The following is a 19,602-nucleotide window of genomic DNA, read 5'->3' on the forward strand; positions in this document are numbered from 1 at the left end:
GCAAAACAGTCGCGGCGGAAGAATCCAAAGCGGAGAACGGACAATTTAGAGGACCTGAAGCAGGAGCTGGACATTGACTTCCACAAAATTACACCCGAGGAACTGTATCAAAGATTTCAGACGCACCCCGAAAACGTAAGTATATTCACATTCTTAACCCTTTCGCGACCAACTCTTCTCCTTCTTTTTCCTCTCCGTAAAAAAAATGTCGTTTATCAATGACTTATAAGAGAAACCTATTTGAAATCATTCTCTGATTGTTTGCATAGAAAAAAAGGTCAAGACCAGCTCTACTGAAAAGCAATACATTGGTCGTTTGGTTAAATAAAAATCTGCATGGACTTTAGAAAATTGAATGTTCTAACGATCAATATTTTAATTCGAAAATTTATTCAGATCGTCAACCGAGGCAGGGAAAATTTTAGGGCTGTTTACTTTGAATCGCACTTGAGATCTATGTAACGTTACATGTGTGGAATTTGAAAGAGTCCATCTTTGCTTCTCATAAAATATTATTAAAAAAATGTGAGAGTCAAATGAATTAAAAAAAAATCCTTGGAATCGCGTTCTTCTAGCCAATTTAGAGAACTTTGTGAGTGTTTGCTTTGAATCGTATTTGAGGTGTAACGTTACACGTGTGCAATTTGAAAGAGTCGATCTTTGCTTCTCATTAAATATTATTAAAAAAAAATTTGAGAGAGTCAAATGAATTAAAAAGAAAAAAAATCCTTGGAATCGCGTTCTTCCAACCAATTTAGAGAATTTCGTGAGTATTTACACTGAATCGTATTTGAGGTGTAACGTTACACGTGTGCAAATTGAAAGAATCCACCTTTGCTTCTCACAGAATATTGTAAAAAAAAAAAAAATACGAAAAAGTGAAATGATTTAAAAAAGACCTCCTTGGAATCGCGTTCTTTTAACCAATTTAGAGAATTTCGTGAGTATTTACACTGAATCGTATTTGAGGTGTAACGTTACACGTGTGCAATTTGAAAGAGTCGATCTTTGCTTCTCATTAAATATTATTAAAAAAAATTTTGGGAGAGTCAAATGAATTAAAAAGAAAAAAAAATCCTTGGAATCGCGTTCTTCCAACCAATTTAGAGAATTTCGTGAGTATTTACACTGAATCGTATTTGAGGTGTAACGTTACACGTGTGCAATTTGAAAGAGTCGATCTTTGCTTCTCATTAAATATTATTAAAAAAAAATTGAGAGAGTCAAATGAATTAAAAAGAAAAAAAATCCTTGGAATCGCGTTCTTCCAACCAATTTAGAGAATTTCGTGAGTATTTACACTGAATCGTATTTGAGGTGTAACGTTACACGTGTGCAAATTGAAAGAATCCACGTTTGCTTCTCACAGAATATTGTAAAAAAAGAAATACGAAAAAGTGAAACGATTTAAAAAAAGAAAATCGTTGGAATCGCGTTCCAGTTTAGAATAATTACTTGGTGCTGACGCGAGCCGAGTTCTCTTTCTTTCTTTCTCCGCGACCGAGTCGCGCGCCTCGATCGATCGGGTTATTTAAAGCTCTCGAGTATCATCGCTGACACGAAATTCCTGATGTCCCTTATTTAGCGAGGCCGATAATTGTGGAACGCGTTGCAATCGTTAACACAAGACGTGAATGGGTTGATTGAAAAATTAAAAAGAAAAAAGTAGTACATATATGTGTTAATATATCGCTATAGAAAAATTTCAATACCTACTAAAATTATCTAACTCGTCGTTAAAATTTCTGATTGGAGAGCATGTAGTCTGTTATTGATGTGTCCAAATAATTAATACCATCCTGGATATAATCATTGCGTACAATGATTTTGTGGACGATAATGAAGAATGGTTTCAATGGTTATTTCTCCGGTCCTTGCTACCGTTATGATTATGCACATTAATTTGGGAATGATGTTGGTCCATGATGTTCGTTGAAAGAACAAAATAGATATTCGAGGAATATTGAGAGTTCGAATAGATAGACGTTGCTAAGACGATTAATAGTTTGGGTATCAATAATGATTGATAATTCAGATTCTTATAATTTTACGTTGAAAGTATTATATAACTATTGGGATAATATTAGAATTTGAACGACTATAATCAAAAAGTGACTGAATGCTAACTGTAAACGGTACTTGTACTCATTTTACACAGAATAAGAACTATATAACCAACAAATAGAAAGAAGTTACAGAACATCGCAATCTAATTCAAAATAAAGAACAAACTTCATAATCCACATAACTTCATAATCCAGTATTTGAGAACTTAATATCCAAACTATCATAACACTGCTTCGATTTGGCAACAATTATAAATCGCAATAGACCTCAAACTTTACCAAAGAAATACTCTAACAAATCGAACATAATGCTGCAAACATGATGAACTAACGATAAACTATTTTTGTTTCAGGGCCTCAGCCATGCGAAGGCAAAAGAGAATTTAGAAAGGGACGGTCCAAACTCGCTGACCCCACCGAAACAAACGCCCGAATGGGTCAAATTCTGTAAAAATCTGTTCGGTGGTTTCGCGTTACTGTTGTGGATCGGCGCGATCCTCTGCTTTATCGCGTACTCGATTCAAGCAACGACCAGCGAGGATCCAAATGACGACAATCTGTACCTGGGTATCGTGTTAGCGGCGGTGGTCATAGTTACAGGCATATTCTCGTATTACCAAGAAAGTAAATCCAGCAAGATCATGGAATCGTTCAAGAACATGGTACCACAGATCGCGACTGTAATTAGGGAAGGCGAGAAACTGACATTGAAAGCGGAAGAACTGGTACTTGGAGACGTCGTGGATGTTAAATTCGGCGATCGTATCCCGGCCGATATCCGTATCATCGAATCGAGGGGCTTCAAGGTGGACAACAGCTCTCTGACCGGTGAATCCGAGCCGCAGTCCAGGTCTCCAGAGTTCACGAACGAAAATCCATTAGAAACGAAAAATCTTGCTTTCTTCTCGACGAATGCCGTTGAAGGAACCGCAAAGGGTGTTGTGATCTGCTGTGGTGATCAAACTGTAATGGGAAGGATTGCTGGTTTAGCGTCCGGCCTTGACACCGGCGAAACTCCGATCGCTAAGGAGATCCACCATTTCATCCATCTGATCACTGGCGTAGCTGTATTCCTTGGTATTACGTTCTTCCTTATCGCCTTCATCCTTGGTTACCATTGGCTCGACGCTGTTATCTTCTTGATTGGTATTATTGTGGCTAACGTACCGGAGGGTTTGCTAGCGACCGTGACCGTGTGCTTGACGTTGACCGCCAAACGTATGGCGTCGAAGAATTGCTTGGTTAAGAACTTGGAGGCAGTGGAAACCCTGGGCTCGACATCGACCATCTGCTCGGACAAGACTGGCACACTCACGCAGAATCGTATGACCGTTGCTCACATGTGGTTCGACAATCAGATCATCGAAGCTGACACGACGGAGGATCAGTCTGGACTTCAATACGATCGTACCAGCCCTGGATTCAAAGCTCTGGCGAAAATTGCTACTCTGTGCAACCGTGCCGAATTCAAAGGTGGCCAGGAAGACAAGCCTATCCTGAAGAGAGAGGTGAACGGCGATGCTTCGGAAGCTGCTCTGTTGAAATGTATGGAACTTGCTCTTGGTGACGTTATGGGCATTAGGAAACGCAACAAGAAAGTCTGCGAGATTCCATTCAACTCTACCAACAAGTATCAAGTTTCTATCCACGAATCCGACAACCCAGACGATCCTCGACATCTTCTCGTGATGAAGGGTGCGCCAGAAAGAATTCTTGATCGTTGCTCGACTATCTTTATCGGTGGTAAGGAAAAGGTACTCGACGAAGAGATGAAGGAGGCTTTCAACAACGCTTACTTGGAGCTTGGTGGCCTTGGTGAACGTGTACTCGGTTTCTGCGACTTCATACTGCCGTCCGACAAATTCCCGATCGGCTTCAAATTCAATTGCGACGACCCCAACTTCCCGGTTGATGGACTCCGCTTCGTGGGCCTGATGTCTATGATCGACCCGCCCAGGGCTGCGGTGCCCGACGCGGTCGCCAAGTGCCGTTCCGCCGGCATCAAGGTCATCATGGTAACCGGTGACCATCCGATCACTGCCAAAGCCATTGCCAAATCTGTCGGCATCATCTCTGAAGGTCAGTTTTCTTGGTAGTTCCTTTCTCTCATTTATTTACTTTTCTTCTAATCCATCCTTTACAATTGGTTATGTCGAGGAGATTCTGTTGGAGTTATTTAGTTGTTTTTAGTGAGTTTTTCTACAGATTATGTCGAGGAGATTTTTATTAGGAGATTCTACCGTTTGAAGGGAGATTTTCTGTAGAGGATTATACTATATAACAATTGTTTGATAACTATGGTGTGGAAACATCAGTAATGAAAAGCAAATACAATTTCTTTCTGGTTGAACCTGTAACTGGATATCTACTTCCGCTTAGAAAGGAGCGAAAATTTAGTTAAAGCAAAGTAACCACCGAAACTATTTAACTAAATTTAATCAAATTGCCACATTTACATCCGAATCTCCTCGTTTCCCAAATCGTTTCGGTATACCGCGTAGTCAAGCAGAAGAATGCAAATGAGAATTTCCCCTTCGACTCTGTCCCTTCTTACAAAATATTCATAAATCCGCAGCAGCTGTTAGGAACCTGATAAGTAATTTCGATTCTACACTTCCCAAGGGAGTAGATAGTTACGTAAATTTATTGGAAAATCAGTTCGAAGCGCCGAGCACCCTTGCTTTCTTAGAAGAAAATACTTAGGTTGAAAATGATATTTTTGATCAGGTAACGAGACCGTCGAGGACATTGCTCAACGGCTGAATATCCCGGTATCCGAAGTCAATCCTCGCGAGGCTAAAGCCGCCGTTATCCACGGAACCGAACTCAGGGAACTGAACTCCGACCAACTGGACGAGATTCTCAGGTACCACACCGAAATTGTGTTCGCCCGTACCTCGCCACAGCAGAAGCTCATCATCGTCGAAGGCTGCCAACGAATGGGTGCTATCGTCGCTGTAACTGGTACGCTATTTTATCTTATTCTTTACCCTTTCCTGTGAATAATATTTTCCATCACTGTGAACGTTTGTTTCAAATCCAACATGATATTTTCGCATAAATCCAAACGATTCAATCCCACCACTATGGCTCTATTGTCAAAAGCAATCTCTGCCGGGTCTATGAATAGATCATTGCTAGATATTCCTTTCTCCAATCATAGGAATATACAATAAATAAAAATATAGATTAGATAGTTCGAGCGTAACGTATTAACCAAACCATTTGATCAGTTTGAACGCAACAATCAGTTCAAACAATTTCATACCTGAACCGAATGAACGTTATAATATTTCTCTGAATAATCCTCTTTAAGTTCTTTGGAGTGCACTGACTCTTAAGGTAGAAACGCGTTACTTTCGCGTCACGTGAAATCACGTAACAACGGGTTATTTCACGTGACGTTCGAGAAGTGTGAGCCGGTGTATTTCCATCGTTTTAAATCCGTTGGAAACAAGTCAGCGTCACGCCACGCTGTTTACGGCATTTCGCGTATCGTCGCGTGTAAAAGCAGACATCAATTCCGCGACGTCTGGCAGTTTTAATGTCGCGTGAGCAGGGCAGACAATGGAGGAATTATTAATAGAAAGTGCGAGGAAACGTACAGTGTTATTTAACGAAAAATCCTGCGGCTCTGTGAATCAGAAGATGCTACGAGAGGCTTGAGAAGAATTTGATCGACAGTTAAAAATATCTTGTAAGTACAAACATCGTAATTATTTAAAATTTCTACGTATTTATACAAACAAAATCTAGATGAATTCAAATAACGCTGGTTTGCTATTGTGTTTTATAAACTTGTTAATCCTTTGTTTCTAATCTTCCTCTACGAACCATGTTTATCTGCCACGGTACTGTGCCATCGGAGGAGTCCAAGTATTCGTTAAAATATTCGCGAATTCGAAACGCTATTTGAGTAAAATTTTGTCTCATTTATATTCTCATATTCTTTGTAGGGAAGCAAGCAGTTGTAAAATTTCGGTAAAACATCAGGCTCCAACTTGTCACATTTGATGCAGGCAGCACGCTACCAATGATTTTGTCTGCCACTTCTGCTTATGCTTCTAACTGGTTTCTAAAGACCGTCCAGCAGTTAAAATAGCAAATGCATTTTCTGCAACTCGTCTGACTTGCGACGACCTACAATTAATAATCCTGTTTGCTTCATTCATATCAAATGATATTTGCTATCAATGCATCGTTTCCTACAATGAAATACAGTTGAGCCTCGCCATTCTCCACAATGGGAGAGATGCTCGTGGAACATTGAACTGTTTAGTTTCTAGTTTTCTTCCAAAAAATGATGGAAACTTGTAGTTAGCATCAACTGAAACTAAAAGTACCGTGGAATTATTGCAATTACAGAATTTTTGAATTAGTAGGACATTTTTTAAGGACTCCTTTGTTGGCTGAGCAGTTGGGCTTCAAGGTTTCCATATAGAATTACAAACATCTTTTATTATTCCTCTGACAGTACCGAATCCTAACTTGTAATTAAGAACTATATTTTGAAGAGAATTACCAAAAGTTTACAGTAAAAGAAGAAATTATTTCAACCAAATACGCAGAAAAGAAGAGGGACAAACGGTGAAGCAGAAAAGCGGCGAAGCTGCTAAGAAAATTATACCGCGGGAGCATTGGCTGTTCAGGCAAATAACGTCTCTTTTGTCATTTCTGGGTGCCAGAATGTAAGCATAACGAAACCTTACTTCCTTGGTAAAGTTTTAAAACAAGTATTAATGTTTCTTCTTATTTTCTCATTTTGTATCTTTTATATTCTTATATATATATTTGTTATATTAGTGTAATTTGTTTCAGAACGCATAGTAGCATAGGAGAACCTGAATCGCAAATGTCGGAAAATGATATAATTCAGTAGGAAAATAGTGGAAACAATGAGATTGATACAGACGAAGGTCAGGGCAGTATAGAAAATGCAGACGGGAGCCAAATCAGTTCAATCCAGATCAGAAAAAAAATTCTACGGATAACACAGAAGGGATAGGAGTATTAGAAATTACAAAAAGCAATAAATGCCATAAGCCTATGTTGAAAAGTATGGCGGAAGAAATAATAAATAGCATTAGTAGTAATAGAAGATGTGAAATAAAGAGAAACTCATATGTTCTTTTAAAGTATGGCAAGAATGACAGGACAGTTGCCACGATACGAGTAAAGTGAAATCAAATTCACATTGAATAGTGCAATATGACAAGCAAAGATCCGAAATCAACAGAAACAAGATTTCTGTCCTGACCAAGCATCCCATTCTCGGCCAGAATCTTCATATACGTTATGATTGGCTGTAATATCAATAATCATTTTAATGAAAATAATTAACGAAAGAACACCTTGAATTTTATTATAAGTATACCTTGAACATACTGCTAATCTTTCACGAGTGCTTATATTTCTACGAAACTTTTTATTCTCTTTTCTTTATATCATTTTCAATTAGACCATGCAAAAATTCAAATTCTTCTTTATTCATTCTGAAACACATATTGTATCAACCAGGATGTTCTTCTAATTATTTAACTAAATGACTATATTCTCACAGACGTTCTTTCTTTGCATTTATTTCCTATAGCGAAATTGATCTACGCGTTCTATTCTGAATCAGAAATGCTGCAGGATTTTGTATATCTTCCTCTTAATCGAAAGAGCTACCTGCTTGAGGTTTCACATTCCATTATTCACAAGAGACGATGTGTTATTGAATGGTTTCCAACATATAAGGTGATACAAAAATAATAAATAAATCCTACTTATGATATTACGTGCTATCGTATGCAATGCGGTAACACATGATTTCACGTGTATGTAATGTGTCTCTACCTTTGCTGTAGCGAACTGCAGCTTGTTTATTACCTGTGCTGCACTTGACCAAATCCTCTTTTGATTTATAATGCGGAAAATTCTACATTACACTTGTTAATAATCTTAATGAATCCTCGCATATATATAACAATAATCTTCTGTATTAGACTCGGTTAATTCCTCGAGCCATACGTGGATTGTTATTTAAATGAGCAACAAACAAACGTTTGAAATCCTTTGCCATACTCACTGTTATACTTATACCGAATCTCCTACTAATTCTTCCAATTAATTCTACAAATGCCATTTCCCTTGTTTCAATAAATTTCTGACTTTCCTAAAACAACAAAATTCTAAACTAACTTCTTTTTGTTAATTCTTAGTTTTTACGCAACGTAGAACCCTACAAATAGTCCTACCATCTGTAACATTTCATCTCAACAACAAAACCTTCGCATTATATTCCTATTCCTACAGAATCATTTCACATACAACTTGACGTTCGATTAACTTGCAATTACATTAGGATCTATTAAATAATTCCAGGTGATGGTGTGAACGATTCTCCTGCGTTGAAGAAGGCCGACATTGGTGTAGCCATGGGTATCGCTGGTTCTGACGTGTCCAAGCAAGCAGCCGACATGATTCTGCTCGATGACAACTTCGCCTCGATCGTGACCGGTGTCGAGGAGGGTCGACTGATCTTCGACAACCTGAAGAAATCCATCGCGTACACCCTCACCTCGAACATCCCCGAGATCTCACCTTTCCTGGCGTTCATCCTTTGCGACATTCCTCTGCCTCTTGGTACCGTCACTATTCTCTGCATCGACTTGGGAACGGACATGGTGAGTCGCATTTTACCATTCGCGTTTCGATCATCTCTATCACATGTTAGACATGCTCGAAACGCAAACAGCGAAGATTTCGTATCGAATTCGGCGACTCCTCGACGAGTTTCATATTCCGATGAAATCGATCGAGGTGTCGTTGACATTCGCCTATTCTTAATCGAAGATTTTCAGCATTACGTAATTGTCTGAATATTTATCATTGGAATAATCGATTCCATTCGTCCGTGGAATAGTCCATACGTGCTGATTGTGTGTTTAAAAACGATGAATTGCCAGGTGCCAGCCATATCCTTGGCGTACGAGCATGCAGAATCGGATATCATGAAGAGAAGGCCTCGTGATCCTTATCGAGACAACCTCGTCAACGAAAGGTCTTTTATTTTTCAATTTGCGGGAAAGATAGCTTCTCGAAGTACATCGAGTTAGACTCGTGCGATTGTTTAGGACAAGCTAGAGCTCCGGTAATCGCAGTATCGCCAGATCAACCATCTAGGAACATCCTTTTGACGAATGGAAGCTAGTTTTTATCGATTTCAGTTATTGTACCCTTTCTATTTAGGTGGCCATGTTTGCGAAAACCAATCTGCAGAGGAATCGCTGCACATACGAGATGATTTGTCTCTCTGTTAAATTGTTGGAACACGAGAATCTTGATCCTGTTTGAGATCTTGAGACGCGTTAATTTCTGTTTGATCCAACTTTGATAAATTTGTGCTGAGACTAGATCCTTTAATTATGTTTTGTGTTATATATATTTAGATGTGAGTTTAGAGATAGAAGAGGTTTCATTTAGGATCAAGGTACTCGTACTTTCAGATATAATCAAGTTTTTCCAGCGAAAGCACAGTCGATGTGACGAGCCAGATACGAAAGAAGAAATTCTCGAAGGAATTTTGCAAGATCATCGAATTGATGATCCGGGGGAAAACCGATCCCGAAGTGCATCCTTTTTCATCCCTTCACACTTCCTGCCTCATTGCTCCGATCGATTTGGTTCTCTCAGTTGATTTTTTGCTTACCTTTTCTGCGTTCTCATCGTATGATACTCACTGGTCGCAAGAATGCTGACTGATCACGTTGTAATTAGAAGATAATTATTGCAATTTGAAGCTAACCGTATTTCGGGGAAACTCACGAACCGTTAAAGCAAACATAAAATTGCTCAAAGAGTGCATAGAAATTTTGTGAAAATGACAGAGAAAGAATGTTCTCCACTTTTGCATCGATTCTTTCTTTATTTATATTTCTTTTTGAATCCGTGAATCTGAAAAAAGCGAGGATAGTCAGCATCCTTGTATCGCGGGTCAGCAAGAAACGATACTCATCATTGTTCTAACTATTGGCGTTGTTACTGAGCCTGTTGATAATATGACGTCAGGTGCCAGCCATCTCACTTGCCTACGAGGAGGCAGAGAGCGATATTATGAAGCGACATCCACGAAACCCCTTCACTGACAAGCTAGTTAACGAAAGGTAACACATCAACAACATAACCGAGTCTTGACAAAAAGAAATGAACTACTACTACTGCTACTACTACTACAACTACTACTACAACTACTACTTACTACTATTACTACTACTACACCACTGATACTTTTTATGGTCAGAAAGAGTAATCGGTGACGTGATCTGTTTGATTCTTGAAGTTTTATTCATTTATACGGTTAAATATATCTAACAAGAATTATCACATCGTTAATTTTTTCTTAAATGAAATTTACTTAAGAATTGAAAGGACGAAATAAATTGAAAATAGAATGAAATAAGTGACGCAGTATTGAAAATCTTTTCTAAGAAAATACGATGAAACTTTGACTTCAGGAATCAGGTCACAGAAGAGTCTCCATTGCCCATCTATTGGTCGTTACACCTCTTATATTATTCCTATCGTTATTGTACAGTAGCTAGTTCTGTCTCGTATATACTCTCGGACACTATAAGAAAGAAAGAAGAAAAAAAGAAACAAATAACGACACTGAGATATATCACGACACGTTTCTAGCCCCCCCAAAAAAAAAAAAAAAAATCGTATAAACTCGTTGTCCGATCATACGCGCAGACCACGAGGAACTGTGAACGAGGTGACAACGATTCTCGTGTTACAAATTAATCCCTAGCCTGATTTTTGTCCGTGTGCATACGACTTGTTCGATGTTGTATTCTGTTCTTCGTGTTCAGTTCTTCTCTTTATTTTCTTTGTCTTACGTTCCATTCTCTGTTTCTTTTCCCCCTTTTTTTTTTTTTTTTTTTTGTGGAAAGTTTGTCGAATTAATTGACTGTACTGTGTTTGTTGAACGAATTTCTACGTGAACGACCAAACGGTTGCTATTTCGCGAGTGAATGCCACTTTTCAACTAAACGCATCGCATTGAAAGAAAGAAAGTAAAAAAAAAGAAAAGAATATGGATAAAATCCTGCGTTTCGCATTTGAAGAGAAGCATAACTGTCTGAAGGATTGTCTAAAACGCTTTTTCTGTCACAAAGAAAGCTTTCCCGCTCGAGCTTCCACGTGAACGAACGCGTATTTTGAGATAAAACAGGAACATAAGGAAATTTTGGTACATGGTTCTTGTATATACGTATATATATATATATAATTTTCTATATTTTTCTTTTGTTTCCGTATCTTTTTTCTCCTACTTGCGTTTCCTCGCTTTGTAAGTTTGTTGGTCGAAACGCTAAAGGCTGTGGGTTTAATTTGTTCCGATGCCTTGGTCGAAGGACTGTCAGACACGCTAGGAGATGATAAATGACCGAATGATCGAACAAGGTAACAGAATGGTGCACGCAGGTATAAAAACACATGAGGGCATTTTGGTGACTGGGTATTATTCACACACTATAGAGCTTTAATTATCTACTCTCAACTTTTAATATATTCTCTATCTATCAAAGCTGGATTGTGAATCTTGATCGGTGACGTTTGCTCGTCCACGATTAACCGATTCTACTCGATTTCGATTGTTCGACGAAACAATTTCAATTGAGATCGCGCGAGAAGCTTTGCCTGTCGTCTGTTAAATTAACTTTATCGACAATCTGTTATCCATATTATCGTTAGATCGCGTACGATATAAATCGATTATCATAAAATGTCATCTACGGAGAAAAAGTATTTGCTGGAATTGTTCAAATATCGTAGGACGAGCAATCAGTCAACTTCCATTTTCGAAGATTTTCCTCATTCCTTCGAATGAACACGAAAAGAAAGACAAAATACAAATATTGCCAGTCAAGCAGTCGCTTCCGTAACGGTGATCTTCGCTTGTAATTTCTGTGTTATTTCGTTAACGCCAAAGGTAAGCCCATCTCTATCTATTTATTCACTTCCTCTGCCACTTTCTCTATGATACTATTTCTCTACTTCATATTTTCCAGCTCAGCTTTTTCTCTAATCTTCTCGCCACCCTTCCTTTTTATCAAAAAGTTCTGTCGCTGTCATCGATCGTCTGCCACGTTTGGCCCACCACGGACAAGGAAGTCCTTTTCTCTTCTTTTCTCCCTCGTTTTCGTTTTATTCTTCTAAAAAAAAAAAAAAAAAAAAAAATCAGTTCCATCGGTGATGACGTATCGAGATTCAAAGGAGCACAGATCGATCTCCTCGATCTTCGTCGCTTTTCCATCCGATCATTCATATTTTTAATTACCAGACAACACGTCGTCCACGAGTTCCGATACGACACCATCATCATCATCATCGTCATTATTATCATTACTATAAATCCTTTTTTGTTAGATAGTATTATTTATTACGTAAAATTGTTTACTTCGCCTACTTTCTCAATTTCATTGCTTCATCCGACGTTTTATTTTCCAATCTTCTCTCCTTTTTCGCTCTTATCGTCTTCTGTATCTCGTCCTCAACCAACCTCGACTGCCTTTTTACGCAACAGGCGAAAGTCGTTACTTTGCCTCGTTGAAACATCAACGACCGATCTTTCGTCTCCCTTTGCTCTTTTCTTTTTCTTTTCGATTCTTGATCGCTACGTCCAACCACCCAAGTACAACACGATCCTTCTTTCCAGTCGACCGATTAAACGGTCCTGAATATCATCGACGATGGTCGTTGAACGTTCGGATATCGTATAAGTCAACTCTACTATCTACAAGACACTTGTCATTCACTTTTCTTTGATCTGAAGTCGAAAATGGACATGCGCAGACGGAAAGGTGAACAAGTTTACATACTCGTGAAGAGAAACGTGTGGAAGAATCCGATGCAGAACATGACGTAATTTCGTGGTTGTCGCATGTGGTTCTTTGTTTATTGAAGATGTTGGCTAAAGAAGTTCCACAACTCAGTTCGATTCCGATTGTTGCTACTTCTGCATCGATCGATTCTCGACGATCTTCTAACCAAGTGACGGGCTTAGTTTTGAGACTTAGTAGTGTAAGGCGAGTCTCGTTGAAAGGAGCGACTGTGGTCGTCGTAGAAAGTCTTAACACGTTCGTTTCGAAACTCGACGAAGGGATCGATGAACAATAAATTTGAAGCGGAGTTTCACAAAATGCCAATGTTACACGGAGATTGTTTCTTTCAGTATCGGTGAATCGTTGTTTAATGAAAATTCTCGACTCTGCTTGTCTCGCTTTAATCTTAAAAATACCTTTTTATATATAAAAAAAAAAGTAGCTTTTTATAAAAAGAAGGAAGAGATAAGCGTGCGTATACGATAACACGTGTTAAGATTCTTTATAAATTATCGAAAGGTTTAATAATAGATGTTGTTCCTGCTCAACGATGTTCGCCTGTGAGAGTCATAGCTAGTTGAGTCTCGATTCTATTTTATATATAATTGTCTACATAGATCGATATAGTCGTATTATATATATATATTTATATATATATATATTATATTTACTATTCATCCCCTTGCTAATTATCTCATTATTATCATTATTATCGTTATTATCTATCAGCATCATTGTCATCATTATCATCGGTATTATTAGCAATTATCGTTGACCCCCTTTTTCTCCGATCATCATCGTAATATCGATCCCGCCATAACCATATAGTCATTATCTTTTCGCATAAAATCCTTTCTCACGATTGTTTACCACACTTCTCTTGTTACTACCGTTTCTTTTTTTTTTTTTACAATTTACAATAATAACACCGTCACGATCACACACTCATATTTACTGTTACTACCAGTAAATAATACTATTACTACTACTACTACTACTATTATTATTATTATTATTAAAGAAAAAAGAAGATAGCTACTACTATCGTTATACTACTTTTCTTAAATACTCTATTGTCACACAGCTGTGCCGCTGCTACTACTTCTATATTTTATATTATCCACTGTTTGATCTACTATATCACCTATTTAACCATTTGTTATACTTTCATAAATTGTATCCACGCATAAGACGAACCGTAACGAACGAGACGAAAGATACCGTGACCGAAGGGAAATACGATAAGATGATTAAGAAAAATAAGAGAGAGAGAGAGAGAGAGAGAGAGAGAAAGAGAGGGAGAGAGAGAAATACGAAAGAAGTAATCTGAGACGGAACAAAATATATATGGCACCACTTTGTACCAATTTTTTTTAGGTGTCATGATCTCTTCTTTGCAGTTTTTTATTCTTTACAGTCCTCTCACATTTTATTCTGTAATGCGCTGCCTACCGCCGCTGCCTTCTACCACTTCTGCGACTGGCAACTTTCTAACGACCGCTGAACGACCGAGCGAGACATACTTTTTTAATTATTATAAAGATACCCACCTTTCTTCGCCGATCGAAATTTATCATCTGATGCTCGTGACTCTCACCGGGCACGATGTGCATTTTATATTAATATAACATGGGAGGAACAAGGCCATTCACGATCCCTCGTGCACCAGAGAGCAGCCTATCTGTTTCTTTTCCATTGAGTATGTGGAATATTTTCCGGTTTACTGATTCGTCAACATTTTTCGTTGTTCGAGGATATCGTAAGAGGACAAACGAGCGTTGAAAATGTTGTCGTGACAACGTCTCTCTGTGCATCGAGGGGTCATATGCCTGTGGAGATACGTACTAACAAAACTGAAGCTTAAATTATACGTACTCGAGGTGCAGGAAAAAGTAAGGAAGTCTAGATGAAAGTGATCGTGATCATTCTACACGGAATATTTCTACACAGATCACATTCGTGATTCGAGGAACCTTTTCACGATCCTCCAGTCACGTTCAATGTGCGAAATATTACGCGTATCTTCCCTTCGTTTCAGAGGACCGATTCTTCGAACGCTGAATGAAGCAAACTTACAAACTCGCAAAGAAACGATGGACGATTATATCGTACTTTCGGTACCGATATTGCTACTTTACATATCTCTACATACATACAAAGATATTTACGTAAGGTTATACGTAATTATAAATATACGTAACAATAAAAGTTGCAATTCAGCGGAAGATCAGCCCCTTGGTAGTTGTTCCCCAGGAGGAAGCGTACGAAAGTTTCGTTATAATTTTCCTGTGGGAAGAACGAAACGAGAGGAAGTGTAGGAACCACGGCCAATGGAAAACAGCCACGAATCTCTCTTCTTTTCCTTGGTCAGCTCTGTATTGACTACAAGTGTAAGATCACGTGGCACTTCCTGGCTCTTTCGTCTGCACTTTAATCTTGTAAATATAATGTAAATATGCATACATGTGTGTATATATATCTATCTTGTACGGTGTACGGGGTGCTTGGTACACGTATTTTTTCTAATCAATGGTGGATGGCAGGTGCCGGCCATCTCGCTAGCTTACGAGGCACCGGAGTCGGACATTATGAAACGCCAGCCCCGCGATCCTTACAGAGACAATCTTGTCAACCGAAGGTGGGTCTCCCAACTACCCACCAGAGAAACCAATCTATTATCTAGCAAAAACCCATGCACTCACACCCAAAGCTGCAGACGCATATTAACATTCGAACACGAACACGTACTTACATATAACGTACAGAGAAACGTACAGAGATACATGCATATTCATATACAGAGAGACATACACACAGATACATGGTGCGCTGGATGGTCAAATCTTTGCTGCTGATTATTCTGAGAGACTTTGTTTATAGCTTTACCTCCTTATGTTATCTTCTTTGTTTTCTTTTTTTAGACTGAGAATTTCATAGTTTTTCATAGCTTCTGTATAGAAAAGAGCTTCCTAGATGATCTTAGAATTTTTATCGGAGATTAATCAAGTCAGCGGTGTTCGAGATAAATTATCGTGAATTTCGTAGAATTGTCGAAGCTCGAAGGATCGTATTATACCTTTGAGAATGAAGGAAAATTCGAAAGGCATTCGAATGGATATTTTTTATTCCATGGAAATGATATTGAACAATGAATCTCGAATAGCAAGTCGATCAGTCAGTTTCGAAATCGTGTAAATTTCTTCTGTAGAGCTCTGAGATTTAAATCCAGAATTCGAGAAATTGAATTCATAAGATTCGTAAGGATTTTATTAAATGTGCAAAAGTGTGCTCTCAAACATCTCTGACGAATTTTTGACAAAGCTTACGTCCTCATATTAACCAGCAAAAATTCTTTTTATTCGAAAAGAAAATTATTAATTAATATGATAAAACAAATTATATAAAATTGATACGAAGTATGAAGAAATTAGTAATTAAGGAGAGAATTAAAAATTTCTAATTAATATTTGGCCTGTCTTACGCACCACACTGAACGCGTACGTATGTGTGTACGCATACGTACGCAAATAACACACGGAACACATGATTGTTACACACCATTGACAGAGTGTCTACTGAAATGTCGGAGTCATACGTTTTATTTCTGAACTACAGATCTCTCATTGTCTCGATGGTCACTCGCTTGATCTTTATTTTCTTACTGCACGCGACAATGATAAATTGTTCTTTTTATATCGTATTTTATTGTGTGCACTTTCGTCTGCACTCCGTTGAAAAAAAAATGATAAGACATGGAAAATATTTGAGAAATTTCACACACGTAAACACAAAGTCGAAATCGCGACCAATTTCTTCTCCCGAATCAAAAACACTTGAAACAAAATAAAAAAGATAGATATAGTATCGATTAAAGTTCCATTAAACCGAGTAAATGTGATAACAATTTAGTAAAATTAGTCTGGTCGAGAGATTTGTCAGAAAGATGAACGAAAAAAGATAAGATCGGTAAAAAAAAAAAAAAAGAAAACGATAATAAAATAAGAAAAGAAGACAAAAGATCTGAAAGAGTCTCGGTTGACACTCTACAAAGCCTCGACGAAGGCTGAAAGTAACACAAAGTCTCTAGGAAAATTAGTTGATTAGTGATAGCACAAGCAAGTAACCTAATCTAGGAACAGTTACAGTGTTGGGAATGCCAAATGCTTTTGCCACACTTAGAGAAAAAGATTCGATCGAACGGCTCGAACGAAACTAACCGCCGATTCGTCTTGCGCCTAATTAAAAAAAAAAAAAAAACTTGTGGTCCAGCTTTTATTTGTTTCTTTTACAAACGATTTACACGTATTTTCGTAGCCATTGCACTACGTATGTGTGCGATGTGTACTAAAGCTGAAACTTAGAAAGTAACGACAATTAAAAAAAAAAAAAAGAAAAAGAAAAAATAGATTAGTAGAGGAAAAGTGCGAAAAAAGTTAACAAGTTAATAAGAATGAGCAAAACTAAGCTGAGCTGCTTCGTAATTTATAGAAAAAGTAATATAATAACGATGATAGTGATAGAAACGTGCACGGCCTGAACAATGTTCAGAATAATCAACAAGTCGATTTTACGTTATTAAAAGGCTGACTACGATGAAGTGATAACACGAACGAGAGATAATGGGTCACTAACAGCTTGTAATTTATTTTATAATCTTCGACGACGCGCCTTACTGCCCGCTCTATTTTCTATCCTAATATTCTTGACCGATGAAATCTTTCGCCGCGTGCCTCACACGCGAGATCCGTTGATTTAAAAACTATACGCCATGATTTTTCTTCGTTTTCTTTATTCGATCTGCAACGCCTGACCAAGCTAATTGACTGATGATAATGCGTGACACGCGGCCTGGTGCATGGGAATGATATTATTATGGTTGTGGAACTAATCGATGTGAACTGGTTGTTTATGAAATATAATAATCTTGATAGTGGTAAATCTTCGTGTGAAATTCGAATAGCGATAAATTTTCCTGCTATTCTGTGTATTAAATTGTGGTGATCGAATTTGATACGATCAAGTATTTATTGACGATGATTAAGTATTTATTGCGTTGACTATAACAACTTTATTACATAGAGCTTGTAAAATATGTAGGTCCCTAATGAAACTTGTGCGTTTACACAAATTCGAAGGATTTTATCATATTGAATTTCGGTAATTAAATTCGAGGTTGATCGAAGCTCGTGCAACTTCTAAAAATTGTATAACTTCCAATCGATTCTTAAAAATACTAATCTATTAAAACGATAAATCAATCGACCGAAAGTTCCAATATTCTTATGGCCACGAATTTTGTAGCAAAGTATAAAAGGTTCAAGAAAACAACCAGCCACATAGTTAGCTCTATAATGAAATTATCACACACGGATGCTAATGAATACTTGATGCTGCTTCGATACGTTTGCTGACCACGTCAAATCTCACGGCTTCACCGAGCTACCTTTTGCATGTGCACCAAAATCTGCATGTAGGAAGCTCGATTATTGTTTATCTTTTTGAGAAAATACACCGTGAGGCTTGACGATGAATAACCATGAAAAATGTGTGCGTCTTTGTGCCTTGCGCTTTGTGTGGCATGCATCAGTGTGAAGAACCGATCGTTACCGCCTGCGTTCCGAGTCGGTAAGTAATCCGCATTTCAAATCCTAGGTGACTACAGCTTCCGTATGAACACCACCTTAGGCTGTTAGAGGCGAACTTAGATGATTAGTGGCAGACACATACAGATGCTTCGTCTGACTTTCAAAGAGTTTGCAATGATATTTTCCTAGGAAAAGGAAGGTCTTTTATTCTTTAAAAATATACCCAGGATATAGAAAGTAGGGATAGCTTAGTTGATACCTTGGGTAGTACCTTTGTGAATAATTGATGCTTTTTTAAAATAACTTCAAAAGTCTTCTTCAATACGGACGTTTTTATTTTCATTCGAACATTTATACTAAATAATAGATTTTTATTTTAAAACAATGATCATCTTTGCTCGATTCGTGTTTTATCTCTTTATAGGCAAGGCCGTAGTAAAGTTTCACTTTTCGATTTTCTTTATCCGAATTTCTATTTTCATCGGAAAGAGTATTGGATATTTCACTTAACAAACCATAATGCAACGTAACAGAGACATTGATAAGTATTCTAGAATTTTTTTTAGATTCCTCGAATGCCTAGAACGGTAAAGAAATTAGAGCCAAGCATGAATTATGTACATGTTCTTTTTGATTTTTAATTGAAATCTTCTTTTTCTATTTTTTGCATATCGTATATGTACTTCTCCTCGTTTCTGAAGAAATTGTTAGTACACTGAAGCAGAAATGAATTCCTTGAAAGTCAGAATCTTATTGCAAAGCCCATGATTCCGAGCGATCGACGACTATCTAAATGGAATTCTCTATGCACAGGCTTATTTCGATGGCGTATGGTCAGATCGGTATGATCCAGGCAGCCGCCGGCTTCTTCGTCTACTTCGTAATTATGGCTGAGAACGGATTCCTGCCGCTGCATCTTTTCGGTATTCGAAAACAATGGGACTCCAAGGCTATCAATGATCTTCGTGACAGCTATGGCCAGGAATGGGTAAATTCTAAGAAACTATCAAATAACAAATCTCAATCATAATTTATTTCTTCTATCAAATATTTAAATATAAATTTCAGAAATTAAAGTTAAGA

At 37.8% G+C, this 19,602-nt stretch overlaps 1 protein-coding gene across 8 annotated transcripts in view; it reads left to right on the forward strand.

Annotated features, from left to right (window-relative positions):
* The window catches only part of LOC117237222 (sodium/potassium-transporting ATPase subunit alpha), a 169,062-nt gene that overhangs the window by 142,818 nt on the left and 6,642 nt on the right, over positions 1-19,602 (forward strand). For 5 of the 8 annotated variants that reach the window (XM_033500979.1, XM_033500985.1, XM_033500983.1 and 2 more), the window contains 6 exons: positions 10-135; positions 2,420-4,145; positions 4,794-5,030; positions 8,433-8,734; positions 10,119-10,213; positions 19,333-19,507. In XM_033500979.1, the coding sequence (XP_033356870.1) occupies positions 10-135; positions 2,420-4,145; positions 4,794-5,030; positions 8,433-8,734; positions 10,119-10,213; positions 19,333-19,507 (2,661 nt within the window). Of the gene's footprint in view, positions 1-9; positions 136-2,419; positions 4,146-4,793; positions 5,031-8,432; positions 8,735-9,016; positions 9,112-10,118; positions 10,214-15,464; positions 15,573-19,332; positions 19,508-19,602 lie in introns of all 8 variants that reach the window. The other 3 variants (XM_033500987.1, XM_033500982.1, XM_033500981.1) reach the window with 3 other exon arrangements.

The sequence above is a fragment of the Bombus vosnesenskii genome, unplaced genomic scaffold (genome assembly GCF_011952255.1).
Source record: "Bombus vosnesenskii isolate JDL3184/JDL3185 unplaced genomic scaffold, Bvos_JDL3184-5_v1.1 scf7180000013361, whole genome shotgun sequence".
Lineage (NCBI taxonomy): Eukaryota > Metazoa > Arthropoda > Insecta > Hymenoptera > Apidae > Bombus > Bombus vosnesenskii.